At 41.9% G+C, this 16,740-nt stretch overlaps 1 protein-coding gene across 1 annotated transcript in view; it reads left to right on the forward strand.

The window, feature by feature from the left end:
• IGF2BP3 (insulin like growth factor 2 mRNA binding protein 3) overlaps window positions 1-16,740 on the forward strand; it is a 107,538-nt gene that overhangs the window by 32,544 nt on the left and 58,254 nt on the right. Inside the window, exon 3 of the mRNA XM_036327896.1 lies at window positions 7,133-7,181. Coding sequence (XP_036183789.1) covers window positions 7,133-7,181 — 49 coding nt within the window. The remainder of the gene's footprint in view (window positions 1-7,132; window positions 7,182-16,740) is intronic.

Here is a 16,740-nt window from a genome sequence, read left to right on the forward strand (position 1 = left end):
ACCAAATACTTGAGTTAGCTTAGTTTTCAGTATATTTGCCTTCCTTCTTAGTATTAATATGCAACCATGTCCATTTATTGTCAGTATCGAATCTTGGTATATAAATTATTGATTGATGTAAGCTGTGGGGTAATGTGAAGATTTTGTTTTAGGATTAGCATGCTCTTGACCTTTTGGGTTTAACGTGCAACCTGTTACTTTTCTGGAGTTACTTGACAAGGTTACATTATTGGTTGGATTACAAGTGGAATCAGTAAGACTGAATATAGTGAGTGAAGTGAAGAGGACAGACTCTGGAGCCAGAACGCCCAGATGTAGACTCCGACCCTGCCACACATTAGCAGTGTGTACTTGGACACGTTAAACTCCTGCTTTTGATTCCTGTCTATAAAATGCTGACTGCAAGGGTTAAATGAGATAATAGATATTGTCTTGGGCGGTTTGGGCTGCTATAACAAAATACCACGGACTGGGTGGCTTAAGCAGTAGGCATTTATTTCTCATAATTCTAGAGCCTGGGAGGTCCAAGATCAAGGTGAAGACAGATTGGTTGGGTGCTTGGTGAGACTTGTGGACAGATACATTCTGGGCTGTAGACACACGTGGCTTTTTTCTCTCGGTGCCAGTGAAGAGAGCCTGTTTTCTCTTCTTAAAAAGACAGTAATCCCATTATGAGGGCTCTACCCTCATGACCTCAACTGAGCCTACCTATTTCCCAAAGGCCCTGCCTCTTAATACCATCATAGGGGGCTAGGGCTGCAACAGGACACATTTTTTGGGGGGACACATAAAGCATTTCCTGTTTATATTGTTTAAACTGTTGTTTAACTTTACAGTAGAAGAAAAGATGCAACTACCAAAGACTTTTGGCAAAAAACTAGGAATCTAAAATGTGAATTGGAAATATCGTTATGAACACATGGTTTATTTCTCTTTCAAACATAATGTATATTTTCTAGCTCTGATCTCAGAGCAATGACCAACCCAACAACAGTGAGCACCTTAGTGACCAGATCGTGTCTCTGTGTATTATTTCTGATTTAAAAGGGACCATTGCGCCTGGCCTGTGTGGTTCTGTGGTTGAGCATCGACCCATGAATTAGGAGGTCACGGTTTGAGTCCCTGTCAGGGCATATGCCTGGTTGTGGGCTCAATCCCCAGTAGGGGGGCCTGTAGGAGGCAGCCGATCAACGATTTCCTCTCATCATTGATGTTTCTATCCCTCTCTCCCTCTCCCTTCCTTTCTCTGAAATAAAAAAAAAAAAAAAAGGGAGGGGGACCAAGGCTGATTGCAGGAAGTGTACAAGTTGAACCTGGATTTATCAAGTCAGAACAGAAAGCAATAGAGCTCCCAGAGCTTACTAGAGTCATGCCAAAAGATGCAGAGACCAACGTGAAGAAGCTTCCACTGACAAAGACAGGGCAGTTTGAGCTTCAGAAAGAATGAATGCAATGGATTGATACATACAGAATCTCTATGAATACATGAATTTATAATGATTCTGAAAAAAATAAACATTTGGTCAGCTTTGCACAATGCCAGAGCACCAACTGAAAATTTTGACAATAATGATGTCTTTGAGCTCTTGAAAGAAGAGATTGAGATGAGGACTTGCATGAAGCTGATTTATTTTGGAGATGATTTCCAAGAGCAAAAGTGAGGAATAAGGAAAGTGAAAAGGGGAATGAGGAAAAGCCAATGAAGGGTACTTGACTGATTGGCCATAAGGAAATGGGTGGGGCCTTAGAGAAAAGTGCGGAATGCCTCCCTGCTGGTAGCCTGGGCATTTATCTACTGGCTCCCACCCCCTACCTAGCCTGTAAATTGCAGGTTGTTTTAAGGGTTTCAACTCTCAGGTGCTTCTGGGCTGGCTGCTCACGAACTCTTCTGACACTTTGGAGAAGCCCTGAGGTAAAAAGGAAAGATGGATGCTTAGGGGGAAGGAGGCAGACAGCTTCAGTGTGTGGGGGTGCAATCAGAGGTGAGTGTGTGAGGGTGTGGGAGAGGGGGCACGAAACAGCTGTAGAGGTGGAGGCATCCAGTACTTCTCGTGCCTTCTCTGTACGCACTGTGCTCCCGGGTGTCCAAGTATTCGATAAGGGAGTTGTTCTTTATGGAAGAACTTCAGCCTAGTCACAGAAGACGCCACTTTTCAGCTTTGAATGGAATAATGTGTTTAGGCCAATGATGGCGAACCTTTTCAGCTGGGTGTGTTAGCATTTTGAAAAACCCTAACTTAACTCTGGTGCCGTGTCACATACAGGAATTTTTTGATATTTGCAACCATAGTAAAACAAAGATTTATATTTTTGATATTTATTTTATATATTTAAATGCCATTTAACAAAGAAAAATCAACCAAAAAAATGAGTTCGCGTGTCACCTCTGACACGTGTGTCATAGGTTCGCCATCACTGGTTTAGGCAGTGATCATTAGGGATTGCAACATTTTAGGAAGGCAACCAGAGATAAATGGATCTCCCCATGATCTCCTCATGGAGTACGACACTCCCCCTGTGACGTATTGTTGACCTTCTTACCCAAACAGCAGCAGCAAAAACCAAATTGAGTCTTCAGATTTAATTACCGCTTGTGTGGGGCACAGAGGAACATATTAAACACCATCATGGGGGTTTAATTAGCAAAATCCAGGCAGGACAAATGATAGATTTGGGATTTTTTACCTCCAAGTAGGTGGTAAGAAAAAAAGGGAAATGTATAGATTGAGACTAGTGTCATAATCAACCAAGTATAATGTGTGGACCTTCCTTGGATACTGATTGAAGAAACAATTATAAAAACAATTTTTTTTTTTTTTTTTATAAATTGTGGCTGTTTGAACACTGACTAGATTTTTAGTGTGAAGTTTTGGTCATCTTTAAGGACTGATATTAGTATTTTGCCTACTTAGTGTTGTTTTAAGAGATACTAATACTTAGAAATAAAAGGCATGAGAGCCCTAGCTGGTTTGGCTCAATGGATGGAGCATCGGCCTACAGACTGAGGGCGTCCCAGGTTTGATTCCGGCCAAGGGCACATGCCTGGGTTGTGGGCTCGATCCCCAGTGTGGGATGTGCAGGAGGCAGCCGATCAATGATTCTCTCTCATCATTGATGTTTCTGTCTCTTTCTCCCTCTCCCTTCCTCTCTAAAATCAATAAAATATATTTTTTAAAAGCATGAGAACGACAAGCTGGGGGTGATGGTTACATTCTGGGAGGCAGTAGCATGGGTAACTTCAGCTGTCTTACTCTATTTGGTCAGGTGGGTTCATAGATGTTTTATGCTTTGTGATATAAGAAATATACAACATAGTAAACAGTTACGATAGAGAATACAGTGGATAAAATCCAGAATGAATAATTGTACAGGATTTATGACCTGGACCACCAAATAAATGGCATGAGAGCAGTGAAGGGAAACTCTTGTATCAAGTAGACCTAAAGAGACATCAGCTCTACACGTGTGCCTCTTGGCGGGATCTTAACATGAACAAACCAACTGTAAAAAGATAGTTATAGGCAGTTGGAAGTAAACAGAATGGATATCTGGTATCAAGGAATTTTTGTTACTTTTGAGGAGCATCAATGGTGTTGTAGTGAAGTTTAAACTCAAAAGGTCCTTATTTTTTATAGCTATTTACTGGTGTACTTCAGCATGGCCGTGGGACTTGCTGGTACAGGTGTAAGCATACTAACGAAGATCCGGTGATCATACTTGATCATGGAAGCTGGTATGGGCGTAGGGTGGTCGGTTTTATTAGCTTGTCGAGTGTGGTGTCACTGTGAAAATTGCTCTGAAGTTAACTTAAACCAGTTCACTGATGACTACAGATCCTGAAGACGCCCTTTGGAGCCTACGTGAGCTTTTCTGTTGGCTCGTTATCCTGTAATTTAAATTGCTTTTAATAAATAACTAGTATTGAATTTTCATGGTAACTAATATTTCAAGCCCACATGTTAAACAAACTTTACCTAATTTTCTCTTTGGGGGAGAACCCTTAAATTCTATATGGTTAACTTATAAATAGATTGTGTTGGGGTTCTTTTTTAAAATAACACAGTAATTAAATATTTTTTATGATTTTTGCTCTCAGACTTAAGTGTGGTAGCTCTCACCCACCTTGTAATTTTTAATTTTTATTTTTTAAAGTTGATTTTAGAGCAAGAGGCAGGGAGGAAAAGAGAGAGCAAGAGGGAGGGAGGGAGAGAGAGAGAGAGGAGAGAGAGAGAGAGAGAGAAAGAAACACTGATGTTAGAGAGAAACATAGATCTGTTGCCTCCTGCACGCACCTTGACCAGGGATTGGGCATGTGCCCCGACCTGGAATCGACCTGGCAAGCCAAGCCCTCAGTGCCCTGAGGTCGCTCACCCAACTAAGTCACACTGGCCAGGGCACTCCCCTTATATTTTTAAGGAAATCATTGGAAATGTTAGTTGTTTCTGGATGGCAGATCTGTGAGTCCTGTTTTCTTTTCCTTCTGTATATTATAACACAATTTAATATAATTACTGAGTGAGTGCCTCCCAGGTGCCAAGCACTGCTCTAGGTTCTGAATACAGCCTACACCCTGCTCTTACGGAGTGTGTGTGCTATTTCTACTACCTTGGTGTGTAGAACTTAATTTTGCTGATAGTTAAATTGAACTTCAGTGCTTTGGTCACCATAGAATAGAAACAAATGCCAATATCAATTCTACCAACTTTTAAGTATTTGGAATCAAACCTAGACAAAACAACTCTAAAAGCTCACATAGGAAGCAGATGATAATGTTTTTAAAATATATATATTTGTATTGATTTCAGAGAGGAAGGGAGAATGAGAGAGGAATTAATGCTGAGAGAGAATCATTGATAGGCTGCCTCCTGCACGCCCCCCACCCCCACCCACTGTGGATCAAGCCTGAAACCTGGGTACGTGCCCTTATTGGGAATTGAACTGGTGACCTCCAGGTGCACGGGTTGATGCTGGATGTACATTTTGAAGATTGCATTGGGAAACATGGTTAGTGATATACACAACGTAGTATTCTATATAAATGTTTATTGGGAGTCCTGTGAAGTGGATGTTTGTTCTTATAATATGAATAATTACCAGCTAGTTGACCAGAACTCTGTATGTACATTGACATGTATACTTTTGGAAAAAAGTTTTGGTAGTATATACCAGAAGAATGAGTCCAATGGTAATAAATGCTTAGTTTCTCAAGATTGTGCTGCTAATTCTTACTGGGTCAAATGTTTGATTAAACAGATTAGTATTTGCATATCTGTAGTAATTCTTCCTTCCTTGGTTACCCAGGATAAATATTTATGCAATGTGAGTAATTTTTCTGCTAACTAAAGCAATATATAGCAGTTTTGAAATCTGTGTATTAAGGCTTTTGTAGAAAATATAAAACCTTATACAAAAACAGAGCTATAGTACACATCCTGCAGCTTTTACTATGATTAGCAGATGAGTTTTTTTTTAAAAAAAGGCAAATTTCACACTAGCATTTCATATGTAAATTGAGACTGGGTGGTGGTTAAAATCTTTTTTTCTCTACTTAAATTGACACTCTCACTATCTCTTTGGTATATTGCTCCTGGTGACTGCACTTTGTTTTATTGTCTCAAAAATAATGTAAGAATGCGCCTTACTATCCACATTATGATTACAAACAGAATATACATATTCTTTAGGGTTTCCTAAGGGATAGGCGGTACCTCTGGCAGCATTTGTTCTCATGCTTTGGGGGAAGTAGAAGGGACAAAAGACTAGGCCATGAATCTTGTCTAATCTGGTGTTTTACTGTGGTACTTCAAAATAAGTGGATTATTTGACCTGGAAAGGAAAACTAATATGTTTCTAATTCTAGAAGTTAAGTAATTTATTTCACTTGAGATGTCAAATCTAACTGCTAGTCTATTTGTTTAAAATATATTTTTATTGATTTCTGAGAGGAAGGGAGAGGGAGAGAGACATAGATGAGAGAGAATCACTGATTGGCTGCCTCTTGCATGACCCCCTATCCCCATCCCCATCAAGCCTGCAACCGATGGATGTGCCCTGAACCTCCTGGTTCATAGGTCCATGCTCAACCACAGAGCCACGCTGGCTGGGTTTTTTTTTTTTATAAAAATAGCTATGATTGGTGTGTGGCGTCTGTGCTAAAATCTCATATGATTATTGTCCCTCCCCTCCTCTTCCTCTCTCTGACAGTGTTGAAAAAAGAATGTGTGTGTGTGTGTGTGTGTAATAGATATTATTATACGTAGTATACTATATATGCATGTTACATATGTGGGCATTGAACTAAGGTGGGTTTTTTTTTTTTTTAATGTTTTTCTACCGTGGATTCCTTTGGTAGCCTGAAATGTATGGACCTCTTAGGATGTTTTTAAATGCATAAAATAAAATACATAGGATTATGAGGAAATAGATTACTTTGAAATACAGTTAGCAAAATGTTAAAACTCATAGTAACATGTGCTCCTTAACATAAGTAACAAGTTCTAGTAACACATCTAAATTTCACAGTAATGAGTGTAGATGATATTTAAAGATCTGCAACAACTTACTGTAATATATAGAGAACGGATTTATGTTGATGTCAAATTACTAGCAGTGTACTTCTACTGTGGTTTAATGCTATCATTTATGATTGAAAAGAGGCGTTAAATTTCAGGGGATAGTGAAAATAAATATATAGCCACCCTCCACCGCTCATCCACGTTCCCCGAATTCTGTCTTTTAATTGCACCCCTTGGCTGCAATCTCACATTAAGAACATTCTGCTCTAAGGCTTTGCGTCCTGCAATGCTTAATTTGAGGCTGAAGGGTTTAAACTTAGAATATAGTCGTCAGATGAAATGTGTTTCAAACATTGTCTCTGCCAGTTTTAGAGGCTTTAAAAATGAGCCCTAACAATCTAATGCGCTGGATCTCCAAATGGTCTCGGTGTGGCCCCCGTGACCAACTTTGTCTCCTTTTTCCTTATTGGGCTGCATTTTCTTACTATATATGGGTTTTTAGTTAATAAAGAATTAATAATTTAAGTCATTTTTAAATACCCATGTTGGCTATTAATGTCTTTTGCTTTTATATGTGTTCTTCTTTTTAAAAAAATTTTTTAAAAATTCTTCTGCAGGATTCGGAAACTTCAGATACGAAATATCCCGCCTCACTTACAGTGGGAGGTAAGAATTTCCATATTTAAAATTAAGATTTCAATATCCAAGCCCGTTGTTGGTTTTTCCAAAGGCTTTTCTCCTAGAACACACAATTTTTCTCTCTTACGGTTTGTGTCTTGTTGTGTGGGCTTTTCTTCTGTATCTTTTAAAATTTGCTCTTTGAGATACTTATAAAAAAGTTGAAATAGCTTCTTGGGTAATCCCCTTCATTCAGTCTCATCCCAACGGAATCTTTTTATTTGAGGTCTTTCTGATGAGTTTGCCAATTGTACATATTTAAATATGAAGTTCCCTCCTTGGCAAATTTGTTTTAAAAGAAAAATACCTGCTACTGAGGCTTTACTTTAAAATGTTACTCTGCTTTCTTTTGCTCAGATGGTGGCACTGTAGTGGCTGGGCATAACACGAACTAAATATTTAGCACAATTGATTTGTCGGTGTCAGCAATTTTCAAAGCATAAGAATGATGTTATGGTGAGAATTTGAAATACCAGTGGTTGAAGAGATAAAAGAAAATATCTGTTGACTCTTCCAGATGATGGAACCTGAAAGTTCCTAAAACCTAACTTGGAGAGGCAGTGTAAGGGAAGTTGCTTAGCTCTTGTGTATTTTTAATATAAAAATCAAGAGTAACTAGCTTTGTAAGTTTCATGTTTGTATTCTAAAATGACAGTTGATGAGTCACTAAACCAGAACCTTCATCAAAATGCAAAGTATGGTTAAAAGGTTTCTTTGGTGGTGAGTTGAGGGAAGTTGGTCAGAAGTCTGATTTTCCAGGGTCCCGATTGGTAACAACTCATTTATGCTCAGAATATTTTATACAGCATTTATACCCAGAACAATATTATTCATTGAGTTTAATCTTTATAGGAGGAGTTAGTTCTTTGGTATATGCTTGAGTGTTTTTCAAGATATATAATGCATAAAAAGTATACTTTTGTAGATGGAAACAGTATAAATAAGGTTAAGCTCAATGCATTTTCCTGTTTTAGATGAACACTTATTTGAGGAATTGAATAGCTTGGAGGATGCGTCCCCAAATCAAGTGTTGTGGTTTGATTGCTTTGTTTCAACATGATGCATGTTAAATATGATTTTTTCTGCTTGTGTATTGTAGCTTTTAATGAAATAGTCAAATTGTTGCAGCCAATTTTAAGCAAGTGAATTATTAGTATAGTAGTATATCGGATACAGGCAAGTGGCAATTTCATTTTAATTCTTTCATAGTATCTCTTCAAATTTAGATTGCAGTAGCTTCTTAAGCATTTAGTTTATTGTACTTTTGGTGGTTTTTCAAGCTTGTAGTTTACTAAATTCTTATTTTGGATAAAATTTAACCTCATTCATGAGACTAAATCTTTATTTGCCATATTTTTTTTTAATTTTTTTATATATTTTATTGATTTTTTACAGAGAGGAAGGGAGAGAGATAGAGAGTTAGAAACATCGATGAGAGAGAAACATCGATCAGCTGCCTCCTGCACATCTCCAACTGGGGATATGCCCGCAACCCAGGTACATGCCCTTGACCGGAATCGAACCTGGGACCTTTCAGTCCGCAGGCCGACGCTCTATCCACTGAGCCAAACCGGTTTCGGCTGCCATATTTAACTTTAAAAAATTTTTTACTTATTGATTTTTAAAAAAATATATTTTATTGATTTTTTTACAGAGAGGAAGGGAGAGGGTTAGAGAGTTAGAAACATCAATGAGAGAGAAACATCGATCAGCTGCCTCCCGCACACCCCACACTGGGATGTGCCCACAACCAAGGTACATGCCCTTGACTGGAATCGAACCTGGGACCCTTGAGTCCTCAGGCTGATGCTCTATCCACTGAGCCAAACCGGTCAGGGCTATTTATTGATTTTGAGAGAGAAACACACACACATTGATTTGTTGTTCCACTTATTTATGCATTCATTGGTTGATTCTGGTATATGTCCTGACTTGGGATTGAACCCACAACCTTGGCCTGTTGAGATGACGCTGAGCTACCTGGCCAGGGCTGCCATATCTGACTTTTATATTTTGTTTTACCTTCATCCATAGTTCTTTAAGGCAGCGGTTGCTAGCCTGTGGCCCGTGGACCACTGGTGGTCCGTGAGGTCTGAAAGGTTGGCGACCGCTGCTTTAGGTATGGTGAAGTTGGTGACATTTCCATTTTCAGATGGGCAAATGAGGGCACACAAATAACTGAGTAAGAACACATACTGAATGGTAAAAAGTTTGGAACTAGACTTTGAAACTCTTGACTTTTACCTCTTTAAAATTTTTTAAGTGATTGTTTGAAATATTGATCAACAAAATTTACTGAGGGGTTGCCCTGGCTGGCACCGCTAAATGGTTAGAGCATAGGCATGTGCAGGGATCTAGATTGTAGGTTCAATCCCAGTCCCGGTGTGTGTGGGGGTGTTTGGGAGGCAACCAATCCATGTGTTTCTATCACATCAGTGTTTCTCTCTCTCTCCCCCCTCCCCCCGCCTTCCTTCCACTATCTCTCTAAAAAAAAATCTATGGAAAAAAATATCCGAGGGTAAGGATTAACAAAAAACAAAAAAAAAATTACTGTAGGATAAGATGGTGTGAGGTTTCCTTTCCTTGAAGATGCAAATGAACACCATCTGTTATTTCCTTTTTGAGACGAGTCACTTTGTATGACTTTTACCTGTACACACTGAGGGTGCTGGCTGTTTCGTGCCAAGGCCTTATTTTCAACAGTGGTGATTTTGCACTAGTAGGTCCAGACTCCTTAATATTAGAGAGAATAGACTTCGAATCCACTGATTACTCTTAGAATCGCTGAAAGCAGAAAGACTGTACGTTATGTGCCTCCTGATTTGATGCAATAGGAACTACATAGACTCAGGTGTAATACTCTAAAAAATAGAGGTATGACTGGATTCACTTTCAACCTGACCGGGAATCGAACCGTGACCTCCTGGTTCTTAGGTTATCGCTCAACCACTGAGCCACGTTGGGCTGGAAAGGACTTCGTTGAGGGAGCTTTTCCCTGATCTTACTATCTGAGTCCTGCTCTCTCACCCAAATAATCAAAATTCCTAATAAGCACTCACAGATGTTGAAAGGGGCACCCTCTCTGAGAGACATGTGAGCGCCGTTAGTTACGTACACGAAGTGTCAGAGTGAAGGGCCAGCCAGCTCTCATGGTGGGGTCAGGCGGTCGAGGTCGGATGGTGTCTCTGGAGCGGTGACTGCGTGTCAAACAGTCCGAGCCTCGGAGCCGTCGTCTGCATTGGGAGGCTCTGCAAGCTGGCAGGGCCCGGATGTGCTCATGCTGGAGCCGCTACATTTTCTGAGGCAAAGATTTGACTGTGTGGTCTGACAGACGCTTACGAGGAGTACAAACTCAGACTCACAGTCCTGGTGGAAAGTTGAGAGTGTGTGTTGGCTTTACCTCGAGGCCTGGAGAGCCAGTTTCTCTGGAGAGGGGAGCTGGGAGATGAGTGTCTTGGGAGGAGACTCCCGGAGGTTTGTGCAGTGTTGGACAGCTTCGGCCACGTGTGTGGTCTGGGGTGACTGACTTCACTACAGGAATGGAAGCTGCCTTCTGGGTTAAGCACAGGGGAGGAGGGGGGTGTAGGGGCGTTGGTTCTTCAGAACTAAAGCATCCTCCAGTTGCATCCAAGCTTCTGACATTCATGAGTTGGTCTCTGGTTCTTTTTGTTGTTGTTAATCCTCACCCGAGGATATTTTCCCATTGATTTTTAGAGAGATTGGAAGAGACGGGGAGAGACTGAGAGAGAGAAGCATCTATGTGAGAGAGACACATCGATTGGTTGCCTCCCACATCCATCCTGACCAGGGCTAGAGATTGAACCTGTAGCCCAGGTACATCCCCTTGACTAGAATAGAACCTGGGACTCTTTAATCCAGGCGCCAGCGCTCTATCCACTGAGCCAACCCAGCTAGGGTGGTCTCTGGTTCTTGACGTGGAAGGCGAGTAACTAGTATACTAAAAATAAAACACCAAGGCTACAAGTTGGGAATTGCAGCATAAAATAGTGGTTTTTGGTTTTTGTTTTTCTCAGAGCAGAATTACCTTAATGACTTCTTTTAAAGGTTTTTCTTGGTGCTTTTATGTGAGCTTGAAGCAGTTTTTGGAAGTAACTAGATCTTAAGGAAATCTTAAAAGGCTCTTCTTTTGTAAGGCCGAAGGATTGCCCTAACAGAACACTTCATTTAGGGGTTCGCCTGGTAGTTTGAGCCCTGCTCCTAGTAACCAGTTTGGCTTTCTAGGGTGTAGGGAATGTTAGAAAACCCTTGCCTTCCTTCATGATGACGGGAAGGTTCTTCCTTTGTCGCTTGCTGGTGGGGAGGCTCACATTAATGGTGAGAGGTGGTAGGGAGGAGCCCCAGAACCTCCCTGTCAGTTACATTCAGGTCTGGCATGTCCCATCTTTGGAGAAGGGCTAAAGCTTTAGAAAGATGCCCACATTTCAGAACATACTAAAGAGGCATTGGAATAAATAAGGTGGAAACCTCAGAAAATGGCTATTTTCTTGTGAGGTGAGGCAAGTACTTATAATGGAGAAACGACATGATCTACATTACACTTAGAAGAAAGCTTAATGAGGGTAAGTTGTAGAGGTCAGAAATTTCCCAAAGATTAACAACAGCTTCTTAAAGTTGGTAACATCTCAATGAAGCCTATTGTTTTCTTTCCATATGTGCTCTGAATATAGTAAGAGCGATCAATGATCGGGGACCTCCCTGGCAGCACCAGGAAGTAGAAATAGCAGCATCATTAAGAGAAGCTTTGGCAGAAGGGAAACCAAACGAGTTTTTATTTAGAAAGAAAGAAGGAAGGAAGCAAGAAGGTAGGATGCCATGCCATCTAGTCTGGGGGAAGACAAGACAATAGCAGAGTTAGTATAGAAGAGTCAAGGATTGCCCTCATAGGAACACGGGGTGAATGAACGTGTGCTGAGAATGAGAGGACTGTCTTGAACTTTAGGGAGAGGCGCAATGACTTCCAGCTCAAGAGATGTAGGCAAGGACTGTGGAACCTGTTAGGTGAAGTCTTTCGTGGATGTCGACGTCTGTAAGGGAAGGAACTGTCACATTTTCGTCTTCCCCATGCTGGTTCCTGTTGGACTCTGATCAGATGCTATTTGGCCCGGGATGAGTCTGTGAATTACTGCCGAACAGAAGTTGGGTGAGACTAGAGGGGCTGAGTATAAATGACAATGTAAAGCCAACAATACGAGGCACTTTAACTCGGCCCCACAGGAAAAGACATCGGTAGGGACAGCGGGGTTGACATTAACCACGACCTGAACAAGAAGTCACCAGAGGCATTGATGTTGAATATTAGAAATAACCCATTTAAAGGTTGCCTTCTGCAATAGGACATCTTGGAGCTGGAAATAAAAGCAGTGGCTGATAAGTAGGGTGTTTTGGGTGGATGCTTTTCAAACTTTTTTCTTCAAAGGAGAGGGTATGGCTGAAGCCTGGTGTGTGGAGATAGATAAAGGCAGAGCTATTCAAAGGTAGGATAGCATCTGGCCTAGTGGTTCCCTGTCTGGCTCCCAGGAATCCTCTGGGGAGGTGTTTCGGGACTCTGAAAATCACTGTGACATCAATGAATTTGAGCAAACAGTTGTTAGAGGTAGTTGATCTTGACCACATAATTTTGAAGGAATGTAACGGGCAATATAAGGGGATAATTGGTGCAGATAGGTGACTCTGTCTTCACCAGGGCCTGACTGAGCACTGGCCCATAAATTGCTGACATTTAGTAAGCACTTACGTGGTAGGTGCTAGATTAACCCATTTTATCTTTACAACAGTCCCATGTCCCCACTTTACAGATGAGGCAACTGAGGTACAGAAAGGTGAAATAACTTGTCCAGGGTCACGCAGCTGGAAAGTGGTACAGTTTCTGTTCTTATTCAGGTTACTCAAACCGAAAACTCTGCCCCCCCCCCCCCCCCCCCCGCCCCCGCCAAAAGCAGTTCCTATTTCTTATTTCTTGTAATTATCATTTATTTGCTTTCAACATGCCATTGAAAGTTTGACAGTGAACCCAGTAGAAACTGGATCCTTCCCAGGTCTGGAGGAACTGTGTGGTTATGAGTGATGAATGGACTTGGACAGATTATTTGGGGAAGTTTTTGGTAAACTCTCCCTTTTAGAGAACTGTGGTCAATAGAGTTCTTTATGTATCATTGCTCTGGGATGGGTGAGACTTTGCCTCATTAGCAATGACCTGCTGAAAAGGTGTGGGGAACACCAGCGTTTTCCTCTGGCCTGCATCTGAGTGGTAGATGAGGCAAGTGTTCTGCTCCCAAGCTGCCACCTCCCCGTGTTCATCGCGCTCTGGCACTGAGATGCCTGGACTCCTGTCCTATATTCCATAGTTCTTTTGAGACTTATTTTATGGTCTTCATGCCCTTTATTAGTAAACCTATTATAAAAATCTAAAGCTTAAACAAAATGGGTTAATGACAGAGTTTCAACCATTGTTAATATGTGGTTAGGCAGTCTTGTTTATAACTACCCTCTTCACCCTTTGCCAGATGATTTTGAGGCAAACCCTAGACATAATACTTATTTAGTAAATACTTCAGTGTGTATGTCTAAAAGATAACATTTCTGTATCAGTTTGCTTGGGCTACTATAACAAAATACCACAAAGTGGGTGGCTTAAATGACGAACTTTATTTAAAAAATTAATTTGAGAGAGAGAGAAACATTGATGTGAGAGAGACACATTGATTGGTTGCCTCTCACCTGAGCCCTGACTGGGTTTGAGGATTGAACCTGCAACCCAGGTATGTGGCCTTGACTGAGAATCGGACCCGAGACCCTTTGGTGTGCAGGCCGACACTCAAACCACTGAGCACACCAGCCAGGGCCATTGGTTGATTCTTGCATGTGCCTCGACCAGGGATGGAACTGCAACTGTGGTGTATCAGGATGACCCTCTAACCAACTGAACCACCGACAAGGGCCAACAGGAACTTTTTATCTCATAGTCCTGGAGGCTTGAAGTCTGATAACAAGGTGTTGATGCATGTGGTTCCTTCTGAGGGCCGTGAGGGAGGATCTATTCAAGGTCACTCTCTTCTAATAGTGCTTGGCATGTGGCAGTGTTACTCCAGTCTTCATGTGACATTCTGTATGTGCATGTCTAAATGTCTCCTTTTTATTAGGACACCAGTTATATTGGGTTAGGGGCCATTAGAATGAACTCATTTAAAAAAAATACACACACACATACTAGAGGCCGGGTGCACGAAATTCGTGCACGGGCGGGGAGGACTCTAAGCTCAGCCTGCACCCTCTCCAATCTGGGACCCTTTGGGGGATGTCCGACTGCCTCTCGCAATCTGGGACTGCTGGCTCCTAACCGCTTGCCTGCCTGCCTGCCTGATTGCCCCTAACCCCTCGCCTGCCTGCCTGATGACCCCTAACCCCGTCTGCGTCACCCTGCACCTGGGACCCAGGCTTCCCTCCCTCTGACTGGTTGCAGGCACCCAGGACCTGGGCCAGCCGCAGCTGCAGGGGACCGTGGGTGAGTGGCTTCGCCTGGGCCGCAGCCACAGGCGCCCAGGACCGCGGGGCATGCGGCTTGTCCCTCTCCCAGGCCACAGCCTGGCTGGTCCCCATTCCTCTCTCCTCAGTGTTGAGTGTCTGAGCCGTTACAGCGTGATGGTGTGATAATGATTTGCATATTACCTCTTTATTATATAGGAGGATTGATTTCAGATAGGAAGGGAGGGGGAGAGAGAGAGAGAGAGATAGAAACATCAATGATGAGAGTCATTGATCCGCTGCCTCCTGCACGCCCCACACTGAGGATCGAGCCCACAACCTGGGCATGTGCCCTGACCTGGAATCAAACCGGCCACCTTTCGGTGCACAGGACGTTGCTCAACCAACTGAACCACACCAGCCAGGGCCAGGCAGAGCTTTGTACATGATACCTGTGCTGTACTGCTTAGGAATAAGTGTGATTCCATAACGGAGATTTACAGGAAAGGAAATTTACTATTTGGGGGTGGGAAATAAGGTAACAGTTATCCAAACTTTATTGTTCCATGGCCAAACAGCCAAATAAGTAACTTAAAAAGTCTATTTAAAAACTGTAATCTTTTTCTGCATGGGAATGACAGATCTTTATGTTCTAAACTCATAGGAGCCCTCAGAACTCTTGCCATTTTATGTGCCAAGGGGTACCCTAAGTCTGAAGTAAGACTTTTGTTGAACATCGATCTATATCATTTTTTTACTTACAACACTTCTGACACCAGATATCTTTTTTTTGTTATTTTATTTTTTAATTTTATTTTTCAATTACAGTTTACATTTAATATTATTTGAATTAGTTTCAGGTATATAGCATAGCAGTTAGACAATCATGTACTTTATAAAGTGGTCCCCCCAATATTACAAGTCCCCATCTGGCCCTGTACATAGTTATTATAATATTATTGACTATATTCCCTATGCTGTACTTTACATCCCGGGACTGTTTTGTGACTAATAATTTGTAGTTCTTAATCCTTTCAGCTTTTCCATCCAACACCCCCCCGACCCCCAATATCTTTGGTGGTGTGTTTTTTTACCACTTCAACTCTTCAACATCAGCTGTGTGTCCTACAGTTCAACTCAGTTCTTTTTTTTTTTTTTTTATATATATTTTATTGATTTTTTTACAGAGAGGAAGGGAGAGGGATAGAGAGTTAGAAACATCAATGAGAGAGAAACATCAATCAGCTGCCTCCTGCACACTCCCCACTGGGGATGTGCCCGCAATGAAGGTACATGTTCTTGACCGGAATCGAACCTGGGACCTCTCAGTATGTAGGCTGATGCTCTATCCATTGAGCCAAACCGGTCAGGGCTCAACTCAGTTCTGACACTATTGGATTTAGTGTCAGACTCCCTAGGTTAAGAGTTCCATCTCACAAAACTGCCCCCCCCCCTCCCCCGGCCCAGATGCCTGGTGCAATGGGAGGTCTAGTTTACTCACATTTCTACCTGGGTGATTACAAATTTGGAGAGCCCAATAATTCCTCCCTCTGCCTGTTGATAATCCACTAGGCTGGTTCACAGCACTAAGGAAAATGCTTTGCTTTACTTACTATTCCCAACTTATTATAAAGGATACGACTCCAGCACAGCCAAATGAAAGAGATGCATAGGATAAGGCATGGGGAAGGGCGCCCAGAGCTTGCCTGCCCTCTCCAGGCACGCATGCGATTCAGCTCTAGAGACGTGAAGGCAATGCTCAAGAGAGATCATTTCATGTTTATGTGGATAAAAACCTTCACCTGTTGCTCGTTTCCTACTGCTTCCTACCTCTGATATTAATGAACCAACTTTTCAGGGTTGACGAGGCGGAGGGAGAAGTCCCAGGCAGGGTGTTAGAACAGCACACTGTTGGGAATGGCAGGGCACTCTTAATTCTGTTCCTAATTTTAGGATCAGCAACCAGAGAGCAGGGTTGCCTCAGCACTCAGAACATTTCCCCCTTTGTGTTTTTGCATCGCTAAATGGCCTACTTTGTCTTACCCAAAACATAACCTTACTATTT

Source organism: Myotis myotis, unplaced genomic scaffold (genome assembly GCF_014108235.1).
Source record: "Myotis myotis isolate mMyoMyo1 unplaced genomic scaffold, mMyoMyo1.p scaffold_m19_p_11, whole genome shotgun sequence".
NCBI lineage: Eukaryota > Metazoa > Chordata > Mammalia > Chiroptera > Vespertilionidae > Myotis > Myotis myotis.